The sequence below is a fragment of the Petaurus breviceps genome, unplaced genomic scaffold (assembly GCF_028583685.1).
Source record: "Petaurus breviceps papuanus isolate PSGF00001 unplaced genomic scaffold, PetGlider_PUasm1.0 80, whole genome shotgun sequence".
Taxonomy (NCBI): domain Eukaryota; kingdom Metazoa; phylum Chordata; class Mammalia; order Diprotodontia; family Petauridae; genus Petaurus; species Petaurus breviceps.
Genome location: NW_027186540.1, coordinates 2,785,091 through 2,799,024, shown reverse-complemented (window position 1 = coordinate 2,799,024; position 13,934 = coordinate 2,785,091). Strand labels below are relative to the sequence as shown.

The 13,934-nt window shown below is 36.5% G+C and overlaps 1 protein-coding gene across 38 annotated transcripts in view; it reads right to left on the bottom strand.

The window, feature by feature from the left end:
* LOC138175978 (CUGBP Elav-like family member 2) overlaps positions 1 to 13,934 on the bottom strand; it is a 697,415-nt gene that overhangs the window by 344,555 nt on the left and 338,926 nt on the right. For 25 of the 38 annotated variants that reach the window (XM_069106621.1, XM_069106593.1, XM_069106591.1 and 22 more), the window contains one exon: positions 5,622 to 5,672. The exons of the other annotated variants lie outside the window; for them this stretch is intronic. Coding sequence is in view for 24 of the 25 variants with exons in the window: in XM_069106593.1 (XP_068962694.1) it covers positions 5,622 to 5,672 (51 nt within the window). In the remaining variant the exon portion in view is untranslated. The remainder of the gene's footprint in view (positions 1 to 5,621; positions 5,673 to 13,934) is intronic. 38 annotated transcript variants of the gene reach the window in all.

Genomic DNA, 13,934 nt, shown 5'->3' with positions numbered 1-13,934 from the left:
TGTGTGGCTTTGGGGGAGTCACTGAATTTCTGTGAGCCTCAGTTTCCTTGTATGTAAAATAAAGAAGTTGCACTAAATGACCTCTAAGTTCTCCTTCTGCTATAAATTCCATGTTTCTGTGATAACTGAAGGAATTGGGGGGGCAGGTTATGCATATACCAAGCAGAATAATTATACATATAGTCCACTGAGCAGAAAAAGGAATAAGCAGGCATGATTGAGGATGAGGGAGGAGATGGGATATAAAAACTTTGGGTACAATGTATAAGGCATGGTTTTACAAAGGAAGGGAGACGGTAGGGAACAAATGCCAACACTTTTGTGGGGCCTTATGTTAAAAAAAAAGTACCTGGGAAACTCTGTGTGTGTGTGTGTGTGTGTGTGTGTGTGTGCGCGCGCGCGAACATGACTGCTAGACAAAGCTGAATAACATACATTTTCTGATGGAGAGAGAAGGAAACTAGATGAATTTGTTTATTGTTTGAAGACACATCAATGGCACTTTTCAAAGTCAAAAGAAGAACTGTTAAATCATTTGTATTCGAGAACAGCCCAAACCTCCTGGAACCCTGTCCTCCACTCCACCTTCTCTGAGACCCACACTTCAAAAGAGTTCTAACCTTAGAGTGCCCAGTTTAAAAAAATCACAGAACTTAAAAGCCATTTTGCCCAGCTAAATTTGGCTGTGAACTGAATACAGTGCATATTCTGAAATAGGAACAGACATGTCTTAGGGGTGGGAAGAGGGATAGAGGTTGCTTTTCTAGTCACAGAGATAAAACTATATTTATCTCTTAGGGTTTATACACAGCGCATGCAGAGACAAAGCCCGTTTAATTTTTTTTTTTTCTACTGGCCAACACAATTATGGAATGCCTTTTATTGTTACTATTTTCCTAAATTCCTGGCTCTAGAATGGGCTAAAAGCATCCCTCAGACCAGGGGCTGGAAATTTTAATCCTGTTTTTTTTTTTTTTACCAGTGCCTTACTAGGTACTCAAGTGAGGCATTTCATTTGTTTGAGCTTCTTCGTGGGTGAAACATAGGTATGTTAGGAGATATGGGTAACCAAGACCAGGTATGAGCTGCATATAAGAACATCCACATCATTGAGATAGTAGCCATCCCAAATATCAGAGAAGAGTTGGAATTATCTTAATATATCAGGGTTTAAAATATATATATATATATATATATATATATATATATATATTCAATTCACAAAACAAAACAAGTATTTCCATAACACAATACAATAAAAAAGATGATTGTACATGAAACTGCAAATTTACCATGTTCAACTTGCTATTCCTTCCAAATATACACAATGATCACATAATTTTTCCCTTTTTTTCTTCCCCATCTCCCCTGCAATATGTCAGGTTATATACTTGATCCATGAGGCACAGAATTTCAAAGTAATTCCTTTTTTTGCCTTGAAGGAAGGGTCGCAGGGGCTCTATTGTAATCCACTTGGAAGAAGAGTCAGAGATGTCCTTTCATATAAATTAATCTAACCAGGAGAAGGATCCAGATAAGGCAAGTGAGTATATTTTATATAAAAGGTGGCCTAGAAATAATACTAACTTACCCTAAAGGGGATGCTGTAATAACTAATAACAAAAATTAATGCAAAGCACATTGCCAGTAAGAATGTCTATCTACCTGATTATTCTATTTATCTACATAATAGTTGCAATTTTTAGTACTATTGTTTCAATACTGGGGGAGGGAAGGGGAGGGGAAAGTCTTAGAATTACAGACTAACACTACCTTCTTAGCAACCACTGCTAGGACTAGTTGAGGATATGACTGGTCATATTCAGAAGGTTAGGAATAAACACACAGTCTGCACTTGACATCAGCACATTTTCTTCATAGCTAATGGTTCTTGGTCCTGCATTTTCCTAGCTCTGCCCCACTTTCTGGCAGTCTGCACTTTACCCCTGATGAAGGAAAGCCCCTGATCCTTGGTAATAGTAGCAATGGTTAGTAATGGTACCAATGGACCAACAGCCAAGCACTAGAATAACTTACCATGAAGGGAGGAAAGTAAATAGGTGATTTAACATAGTTCTGGGAGAACAACCTGAAGGGGGCGGGGCACAGGGGAGCTAAAATGCCTAAGATAGGAAAGTACCTTGGAGGTATAACAGAAATGAAAATTGCCTATTTCTCTATAGTCTACACTCAAGTCTATGTAGTAGTAATAAAAACTGAAATCATATAAGGCAAAAAAAAAATAATGCTGAATTATAAACAGCAAACAAAGCAATGCAAAAACAAAGTGCAATATATCCCAGTTACTATCGTGGTGAAAATGCAGAATAAATTGAGTTTTCTGATGGCTGGGATTTCCATTGCACTCTAATTAAAATTCCATACAAATTATGCGTTTAGAGTTTCCATAAACTGTTGTTACTTTTATTACATGACACAATTTGCCTGGCATGGAAATGTTAGAGCATTAGAGTTGTATCATTACAGAGGATTAAGATCTTATCAAGCTCTAAACATGAAACATTATGATGATACAATAGAGAACCTGTAATATGCTCTTGTTCTCCAACATAGTCTGTAAGTTTTATTAATGCTTGCTTTGAATTATGGGTTCGTTCCTTGTTGAAGACAATTCAAATACATAAGGTAGTCAAGATTTCAATATGAAGCTGTTGCTTCTTCCTCTGACTGACTCAAAGGGTATGATAGATGAAGGACTGGTATAGGAGTCACTATGCCTCAGTTTCTGAAGGTATGAATATATGAGAAACACAGGGTACATAGGCAATTCAACAGGCAGTTATTTCACAAGTACTATGTACCATGCACCGTGCTAAAGACTAAAAGTAAAAAGGAAGGCAAAAATAGGTTTGAATCTAAAGGAGTTCATACCTCTTCCTAATTAAAGGCATGGAAAACAGGAGAATTAATTCTAACTATTCCCTAACAGATTCTATGTTTCTTGGAAACTGCTAATCTTCAAGTGCATTCAACTCTCAACTACCCACTTGTAGATTATCCACTTTGTGCTTTAATTTTTCATCTTTGATTAGCTTCTTCTGGATACCTAGAATATTTGTGGGTCATCTCTTCATTGTACATTCAAAATAATTAGGCTAATAACATTAGCCTAAGCAAAACACAATTTGGAGGATAATGCTATTGCATTACTCAATGAATTTTAATTTATCTGTTGTTTTGAATTATCCATGCCATATCTCTCTTTTCTATTATCAAGAATAATCAAGAATGGGGCAGCTAGGTGGTGCAGTGAATAGAGCACCAGCCCTGGAGTCAGGAGGACTTGAGTTCAAATCCAGCCTCAGACACTTGACACACTTACTAGTCGTGTGACCTTGGGCAAGTCACTTAACCCCAACTGTCATCCAAAAAAAAAAGAATAATCAAGATTATAACTGAGTAAAGGTACTTTTTTAAGTCATAGTTTTTATGCTTTCAAGAAAACAAAAATACCAGACTATTTGAAAAAACCATGCCCTGTAACTTAGAATCACAGCTCCAGAAGGGGCCATAACAGATCCTTTAATCCAGCCCTCTCATTTTAAAGGTGAAGGAAACAAAGTAAGTGACTTACTTAAAGTCACAGAGCAAGTTACTTGCAGAGCTGGGACTAGAGTCACAGACCTCCAGACTTCTAGCCTATTGCAGTATGCCACCTAAGCTTTTATGGTGTATTTTCACAGAATCTCAGAGTTGGAAGGAACCTGAGAAACCATATAGTCCAACCCAAACTTGAACATGACTCTAGTCTATACCAGACTGATCATAAAGTTTTAATACCTACACTCTTATTATAACAATAGCTAGCATTTGTATAGCAATTTAAGGTTTGCAAAGCACTTTACATATATTATCTCATTTGATACAACAAGCCTGTCAAATAGGTACTATTACTTTTCCCATTTTATAACTGGGAAAACTGAGGCTGAGAAAAGTTAAGTGACTTACCTAGGGTCACAAAGCTATTAAGGATCTGAAGCAGAATTTGAATTCAGTTCTTTCTGACCCTAAGTCCAACTCTTTTCAGCTGCTATATTAAAAGTAAGTACAATATTTCAAATTTAGAATAAATATGGATATATTTAAAATAGTTCAATTATTGGTTCTAAATGAGGAGTTGTTTTTTTTTTTGAAGTGTATCCCTAACTAAAAAAAGGGGTAGTGGTGCATCCAGATGACACAATGGATAGAGTGCTGGGCCTGGAGTAAAGAAGAACTGAGTTCAAATCCAGCCTCAGATACTTATCAGCTGTGTAACCCTTTGGTAAGTCACTTTAACCCTATTTGCCCCAGTTTCTTCACCTGTAAAATGAGCTGGAGAAGGAAATGGTAAACCCCTCCAGTATATTTGTCAAAAAAATACCAAATGGAGTCACGAAGAGTAGGACATGCCTAAAAAAAGACTGAACAACTGAAAAAAAAGTCTTTACTATGTCATCTTCCTACAAGTTTAGAACTGTAAGCTGAAATAAAATGTGTACATGTGATCAGATACCCTGAGAGTAGAAGTCCTATACTCATAAAAAGACAAACTGCTACATGTAGTGACAGTAATGAGATATTATTTAAAATCAGAGTCCTAGATTCAGCATTCAGTTAATTGTCATTTTGTGACCCCTTTGATCTATGTCATGGAGATGGTCTAACTCTGTCCTCAAACTCTGCACTGAAGTTCCTAAGCTCATATCAGGAGGCAGAGAGGAGGTACCAGCATGAGTTATGATGGCAAAAGCAAAACTAGAACCCTATCTTCCATCTTATCAATGGGAATCCTCTCTTTGTCTTTGATGCCTCCCCATCCCCATCTTGCTCTACTTTAAAAAGTCTTCCATTTTCATAACTAAACCATATCAAAACTTAAATTTGTATTCCAGACTGAACTCAATAGAAATATGCTTTTAAAAGAATGACCATTTCTCAATGCCATAGCACATATGCCATGGGAAAATACCAAGGGTGTCATATATATCCCATAATATAAATACCAAGGACATCCCAAAAATGTTAGCTTGCACTATATGAAGGAAGATTCTTAATTAAAAGGCTATATGCTATCCCAGTTATGTCACACTACATACAATTCTTATGCTGAATTACTCTCCTAGTCATAAGAGAGACTTTTCTAGATTCAGTGCAAAAAGTATGTATATATATATATATTTTATGGAGTAAAAAATGATCCATATAAGCCCTTTATCATATGAATGCTGCAGTGGATATTCTTTTAATATAATTTTGTAGCAGTATAATCACTTTCTAATAGAATTTATCATAATAATTTAAAGAAACTTAAATTATCTACTCTATATAAGATATGGCTCTGGGTACAAATGATCTGAAGACAAAAACAGACCCTCCTTGCCTTTCCAGAGTTTACATTCTACTGGCAAGAAAATCAGTATACTATAATAGAAAGCATGAAAGTCAAGAAAAAAAGAGAGATTAGACAAATGCCCAAGGAAAATTTGAGGTGGGAGAAAATGGTAACAGCTGGGACGTATAAGGAAAAGCAAAGCCCATACAGAAAAAGTAAAACTTCCCCCTGAAACTTGAAAGAAAATAAGGAATTTTAAATACAGAAATGAGGTAGGAGTGCATACCTGGAATGGGGGGTTCCTTGTGCAAATGAACAGAGGAAGGAGCTAGTTCGGCTGAAACAAAATGAATGAAAGATGCAATGAGAAATGAGCTGGAAGTAAAGCTGTAATGAAACTGGGGGTGGGGAGTCCTTAAATGTTAAGCAAAGTTTATATATTTTATATTAGAGGCAATAGGGAGCCTCTGAAGGTTTTTGAATGGGGAGAGATATCAGACATTTGTCTTAGTTAAGATTATGATGGCAGCTCTTTGAAGTACTGTTTGGATGGATAATGGAGTGACTAGGAAAGGGAAGACCAATTGGAGCATTATGGCTTCTACAAGGTGATAATCTTCCTGCATCAATAACTTAGTAAGTATCAATAATAACAATAAGCATTAATAACTAACAATAAAAGTTAAAATTCTGCAGTATCACTGAACTATCTCATTCAATGCCATAGACCACATATAGCTACCACCACCACAATTCTGTAGTCTCATATGATTCAGGAAATAATACAGTCTAGCCATGTTTGACAAATTTCTTCTAAGGATGGATATATTTTTCTCTTGGGAGTAAGGACCATTTAAAAAAGCACCACTAAGCCAAGTGAAAGATAAAAGAGTATATTGGGGAAGAAAGGGAAACAAATATTCCCATATGTGAAAGGTATGTTTCTGGATCACTGAACTGTTCACCTGCTTGCTAGTGGGACTTGGTCCTTCTAGGGACAGAGCATCTTAGGGATGTATCTAGTGAACAGATTGATAAAAAGAACATGTCACTTGCTGTTCAAACTTAGTTGTTCTACCTATCGATTCAAGTGGGGGAGGTATGAGGATAACAATGAATGATACTTGAACTGAGTTCTATGACAGTAGTGATTCTAAAATCCAAACATTTTATTGGCAAGCCCCCATCACCTTTCTTCCATTCCATACATATTTCATTTAACTGCTATCATACCCTTTGACTCCAGAAATGAACAACTTGAAGGCTCTTGCTTAGAGATCTTTCAAATTCTTTCTTTAAGGGTATAACAGAGACAGACAAATACTAAAGTATAAATAGTAATACAGCTATGTAACAAGGACCCATCATTATCATCATCATCATCATCATCATCATCATTACAGAAAAGAGAACTAAACTCAACATGCTAAGGTGGAAAAGAAAATAAAATTAGCATTAAGGAAGTGGGGATTCCAAGTTAAACCACAATAATTTTATCTTTCACTTATAGATTTGTCTACAATGAAGTATTTGTAGAGGGAAACCCTGTGTGCTGTGAGTTTTTTCTTTTGTGGGGTTTTTTTTTTGCTTTGTTTTGTTTTTTTTGGAGTGGAGGGGTGGGGGGGGGGAGAGTGGAATTTTCCAGTTGAAGAAAATAACCTTACAGATCAAAGAAATGGAGTCACCCATTGTGTAAATAGATACAGGCCCACAGATTACATTTTACACAACAATCCCATTTTATTCATGAGTCCATCAACTGATTCTATCCTCAAGGAAACCTCCACAATCTTAGAGACCTCTTTACTCAACAAGATATTCTGATGGAATTAACTATAGAAATAAAATCCTCACTGGAACAAACGTGATCATTGCAACTCCTAGGAAACCAAGGTTATGTCATTCTTTCCAAAATCACCTGACATCCTGTTCCTTATTACTCAACCTCAAAAAATAAATAAATAAATAAAGGAAATAGCTGGACAACCTCACCCAATCAGCTCCTTTTGCTTCCAGTAATATCTGCCTGAGGCTGTGTAAAATCCTACATATGTGTATTAGTTGTTATTCACTGGGGCAACTGCCCATTAGATGATGCTGACTAAACTTTTTATCTTCTAGCCTGGCCTCTAGATTTATTGACCTCTAATCAAAGGGACCAAGAAGCAAGGAATTAGTCTCAGGAAGGATCATGCTACTTCTGGATGAAGGAATTGCCCAACACTTGGCTATTTTTGAGGAAATTCTTGACATTAGATAAATTGATGTTTTAAGTTAATAAAGTATAAACCAAATATTTGCCAATTAAGGTGTTGTTTTTGTTGTATGTGTGTATGTGTGTGTGTGTGTGGTGTTTTGGCCTCCGTACTTGTTATGCCAATTAATTTATACTGGTAAAAACTTTATGTATCAAATGTAATGTATCTATGTCCTTTCTTGTATCCATATAACATTTTTCTTTAGCAATGATTCATTTAAATAGGCAAGGATGGCATTGTTTAATGCTATGCTATAAAATTTTCTCATTTTTATTATGTCTTCTAACTTTATATTAGTTTTGATCAATATTGTAAAAATAAACAACTTTGAAAGCCTTAGTAACTTTAATCAATGCAATGACCAACCACGATCCCAAAGGACAAAGCACGTTCCCTATCTCTTAGCAGACAGATGATAGATGTTAGGGTGCAGAACGAGACATTGATTTTTAGACATGGACAATGCAGGAATTTGTTTTCCTTAACTGTGTGCATGTTAAAATGCTTCTTCTCATCCCTCCCCAATTTGTGGGGGAAGAGGGGAGAAGGTAAGAGAGAGATAAAATAGATTTTAATTGAAAAAATTTTAGAAGTTTATAAATGTTCTCTCTCTTGATCTTTGTCTCTCTCTCCTGATCCCTATTTTTCCAATGTATTCTTTGCCATCTTCAAGTTTAGTCCTACCTTTGCAATAAAGTCACCAAAGATCAAAGTGTATGCTAATTTAATGGAGAATGGGGAAGAAAGGGTCTTATTGAGTTCTTCAAAGAATTCCCTTACCTTTTCATTGAATGCAACAGATGTTGGTACATGAATTGTGATTATTTTCATGGTGGACTTTTTGCAAATACTTATCATGAGCTACAATGTTTACTCACTGGTCATTGAACAAGTAACTCATATTAAGAGTACCAATAACTAAGTTTACATACATAGACTGCCTTAAACCTCTATAATCTTTAGCTTCCCTACCCCCTTTTGTGAGACAACTGAAGAAAGGGGGAATTTTATATAAATCTGAGAACCATTTTCATAGGTGACTGTGACCAAAGAATTCATCCCCTTCTTGCCTAGGAATGAATTTCTAGGCTGGTCTTTGGAAAGCTGACATAGTCTGTTTCTGGGACAGTTGCTGAAGACTTTCCAGCATAACAAGAACTCAGGATCACACCGGCATAATGAGGAGGCTTCAGCAAAGGACTCTGTATACTTCTAATACACATTAAATGTTAAATGCAGTGAGGCACCAGTTGTCAAGTGAAGTCTGAGAGGACAAACATCATTATCAACTGAATGGAAAGGAATGAGAAGGACAGAGATGGGTATCATGGAAGACATGGCTTCTGCACTGGTTTTGAAAGCTTTTAATAGAGAGAAAGCTTGTAGAGGCCATTCCAGTCTCTTTGGAACAATATAGAAGAAAGCCCCAGGTGCAGGAAAGTATTAAGTGCACAGGAGGGTTAGTGACCATTTCAGTTTGGTTGGGGCATAAATTACTTGGAAGAGAAGAGTTCAAGACAGGAATAGTAGGATGGTATAAGATAGTGGAGAACTTTGATTGCCAGGTTAAGGAATTTGAACTTTATTCAGAAAATAACAGAAGCCAGTTAAGAGTTTTGTGCAGAGAAAAAATATGAAACATATGATTATGATAGGAAGGTCTTGTTGAGGTAGGAAGAGAATAAAAAAGAGAAGACCAATTAGGAAGTCATTGCAAATAGTCCAAGGGAGCAGGAGGGAAAGCCTGAACTAGTGTGGCAACAGAGGGGGGAGATGGGAATGATGGTTAAGTGTAGCATTGATATATCTTGACAACCAACTGAATGTATGACTTGAGGAAGAGGGAAGTGTTGAAGGTGATGCCAAGGTGGACAAGGCAGTAATGTCAGAAACAGAAAAATTAGAAGAAGGAACAGGTTAGAGAGGGGGACATAAAACCAGTTCTAGATAGTTCAATTTTGAATATTGGAAGGGCATCCAAATAGAGATGTTGTTTATACATTTGTGTTGTATATGCAACAAGTGACTTGCTTTGGACCACACAACTAGTTAGTGTCTCTAAATCAAGTTTTAAACCCAGGCTGTCTTGTCTGAATCCAGCACTTTGTCCTTCATGCCATGTTGTCTCTCTAGGTGGAAGGAAGGTGAGGGAAACATTAAGAAGCAAAGAAGAAGAAAATCTCAAATTGACCTGCAACACTGTTAAATGTTGCATAGAGATCAAGGAAGATTAGGATTTCAAAAAAGTCATTATATATGTCAAGCAGGTGGTCACTGGTGACCTTTAAGTGAACAGTTTCAGTAGAGAAAGGAAAAACAGAAGGGGCTCAGAAGTAAAAGGTAGAGTTGGAGGGTGAAAGCGAGATGGTATGGTTGTCCATTGAAGTGGAAGGCATTAAGGGATTGAAGAAAAGTTTTAGAATTTTTTGAATTTTTAACAATTCAATTAGACAAGTATTTATGAATCATCTACTATACACCATGTACTGTACCAGATGCTGGAATTATAAAGACAAAAGCAAAATCATAACTGCCCTCAAGGAGCTTATAAGTCATTGTGGGGAAGAAGATAGGGAATCAGTAAGTGAAAAAAAAGTAGGAGTGCCAAGAAATAATAAAGAGTCAGTTGAGTTTATACAACAAGAATTTGTAATGGGTGAAATCAGTGTGATGACATGACCTCCAAAGCAGCTAGTCATCATCAGCTGCCATTTCGAGAGTCTATCAAAGGCGTCAGGAGAGTTAGATGCCCTCTAGTGGCCACATCATGCTATTTCAAGCATACTCAAAGAGGTCTCCAGCTGTGCCGTCAATTCAAGGATGGAACTAATTATAAAACCAGAGGACCTAAAAAGCACCCTCACCCCCAACCCAATCATATCTTTTTAGTTAATATGCAAAATTTAAAGTGTCATTTTCTTTGTTTTACAGGAAAAACATTTTAAGAAAGAAAAATTAGCATCTAAGTCAAACATTGAGTTTGATGGTGTCACTCGCCATATAACAGAGCAACTTTCAATTAGTAACCTCACTTTTACTGCGTAAATGGCATAGGAAAGTATTTAACAATGAACAGAAGTCACCTGGCATTTGAAGCCTGGAAGGGAAGTAATTAAATTTAGTAGAAGCTATAGACACTAAATAAAGATGCATCATGTAAATATAAAGGGGAAAAAAATCGAAAGATCAATGAAAACAAGAAAGCTTGCCTGCAAGACTGAAGCGACATGATCTTAAAATTCTCTTTTTACTACAAAGTTATTCTCTAAGAAGACTTTCACAAAATTGGTGTAATCTAAGCAGATTTATTTATTTAGATCCAGGTTGACTTTTTCTTAACTTGAGTATAACCCTGCCTCCAAAGAATTTCACAGAAAGATTGGACAGCTTCCTGCTATTTGAATTAACTGCATAAGTACATTTCCTACCAATGTTGATATACTTGATAAATACAATGTAAACATCACCCAACAAGGATGGAGATGGCAAAAATCACTAGGCTTGTAGTTTATGAAATAAAATTGCCAAACTGAATTTGTATAGCTCTAGAGTCTAAATTAATGCCAGTAACACTGTTATCAGTAGTCCTTATCCCGCCACTCTTAGTTCCTAACACAAACATTTAGGACTAGGCAGCATTACATCTGGCTACAGCTGCATATTACATGGTCCATTGAGACTCAGATGCTGATGGCTGAACTGAATAACAAACAGCTGGGCAAAAATGTAAAAATCAGGAGATCATAAGAAAATGTATGTATCTCATGAAGGCTCTGGAATCCTAGTATTATGTGATGGGGAGGAGAACGGGAGGGAGACAAACAGATATTACAGAGTAGTGTACACCTAAGATTAAAGCTCAGAAACTCAGGAAAGCAATCTTCCTTTATTTCTGTCTAAAGCTTGCTTTTATTATTGTTTGACAAAAAGCCTTTGCAATCTTTAACACACACAAGCAGATTCTTTTCTATTGTAATAACAGTAGAAAGTTATCAGAACTATCTGAGCTTCCATATCTGGTGTTAACAAAAGAAAACAAAGAAGTTTCAGGAGTAGAGATGCAGAGAACTTGAGTGAAAACTTCCCTACTAGTATAATTTAATCTCATGATTCCAGATGCAAAACACTTAGGATTTTAGAAAGAGAGGCTGTCAAAAAGGGGCCTGCAGCAGAGGGGATTTAAGTTAAAAGTAGGAAGATTCATCCATCTATTAGGTTCACAGATGAGAAGATGGTATCACTGAGAGGCTATGGGATATTCTTTCATGAAGTTTAAAGAGGCAGATAAACAGCCATTTTCCTGAAATGGCTGTCAATTTTATATCTAGGCAAGAAAAAACCCCACAAAATGATACGCAAAATACATTTAACCACTTAAAATTTATCCCCAGTCCTGCCCACACTCAGCAATGCAATACTAATAAACCATCTTCTGTCTGATAGGCATGTCTGAAGTAGAGTATCAATAATTTTAATTGTTAATTATTCATGGCCATTTTCTTTCCCTTTGGGATTTGCCTAATTTCTCTACAATAAGTTAACTGGCTGCTTTAACTGAAGCTCAAAAAGTAGGGGGAATGGACTTGGATAAACTGAGGAGATCCCTTCAGGTCTATAATTCTAATTTATTAATCCAAATCAGAAATAATCTCACCAGCTCTAGAAGAACCTAACCTAGGAAGTGGAACCACCATCACAGGATACCCCCAACTCTTATAAACAAGCTTTTGTATGATACAATTGAATATACCACTACAACTTTAATCAAAACTAATTATTTTTTCATTTCACAAGAAAGTCAACAATGCCTGTCAAATAGTGAGTGTTATGCAAATGTTAGCTATTATTATTATTACCCTACACTGAGAAAGGTAAAGAAAGTCAAGATGAAAAAACTAATATCCATATATTTTCACCATGCCAAATATTCTACTTTTTTACATGGTAAACTAGGTTAAGATGAATGTGCGCAAATAAAATAAAGTAAAAAACCAGACTGGGGAACAGGAAAATTTAAGGTAGTGCAGCATTGTAATGCCTTTTAAACCTATATGATTAAAATATGGACACACTGAGGTATATATAATTTCTGTACAAGGAATAGTAACTTGTTTAGTCTGTCAGGGACACAGAGTACATAAAAGGGTATAATAATGTAATAAGCCTGGAAGGTAGGTTGGACCCAGATTGTGAAGGTTTTTAAATTCCAAACTGAGGAGTTTACAGTTTATCCAAGAGGCCAAGGGAGTCATTAGGAGAGCGATATGGAAAGCCCTGGTCTTTGGGAATATCAATTTGTCAGCTATGTGGAGTGCAGGCTAGAAAGCCCAGAGACTGGAGGAAAGGAGAACAATTAGGAAGTTATTATAATACTACAATTAAGAAGTGACGAAGGCCCAGAATAGGAAGGTGACCTTGTGAACAGAGAAAAGGGGAAGGATCTAGAAGGTGTGGTAGAGTTTGAATCAACAAGCCTTGACAAATGACTGGATATGTGATCTAAGGGGAAATGAAGAGCTAAGGATGATTGCGGAGTTGTGATACTTGCTAATTGGAAGAAAAGTGGTATCTATGAGAGAAATAGGGAAGTTATGGAGAGGGATAGGTTGGAGGAGGGAAAATGTAAAGAATTCTCTCTCTCTCTCTTTTTATTTTTTTTTTAAAGCAATTGGGGTTAAGTAACTTGCTCAAGGTTACACGGCCAGTTATTTCTGGGTGTGGTGCTAAGTATCTGAGCCTGGATTTGATCCCCAGGGTCATCCCGACACTGGAGCTGGTGGTCTTACTCGTTGAGCCACCTGGCCACCCCTGAATGCTTCTCTTTTTAGACAAATGGATTTTGAGATGCCATTCAGATGAGGTTATTCAGAAATTCCAGGAATGGAAGGGAGAGAGAAAGAGGGGGAAGGAGAGAGAGAAAAGAGAGAAAAATAGAGAGAGAAAGAGAAAGAGAGAAACAGAGACAGAGAGAATGAATCAGTTTCCTCATCTGTAAAATGGGGGGTGTCTTATGACCTTGAGAAAGTCACTTAACCCCAATTGTCCTCCAAAAAGCAAACAAAATGGGGTGGCACTGAACAATGTGGCCCCTTAAGTGTCTTGTAGCCTGCAAGTCTTAAGTACAGCCTGCACCAGATTAAAATGTAATTGGGAATTTAACAAAATTTTAAAAACACAATAAAATATAAATAATATTACATTTAAAAAACTAAGTGAATATGCAGTCCTCAGGGATTATTATGTACAGATTAGTGGCACAGTTTCTATTTTAGTTTGATATCACTGATCTAGACTCTAGATCAAAGGAATATGAATAAGTACCCATTTTCTGCACAGTACGA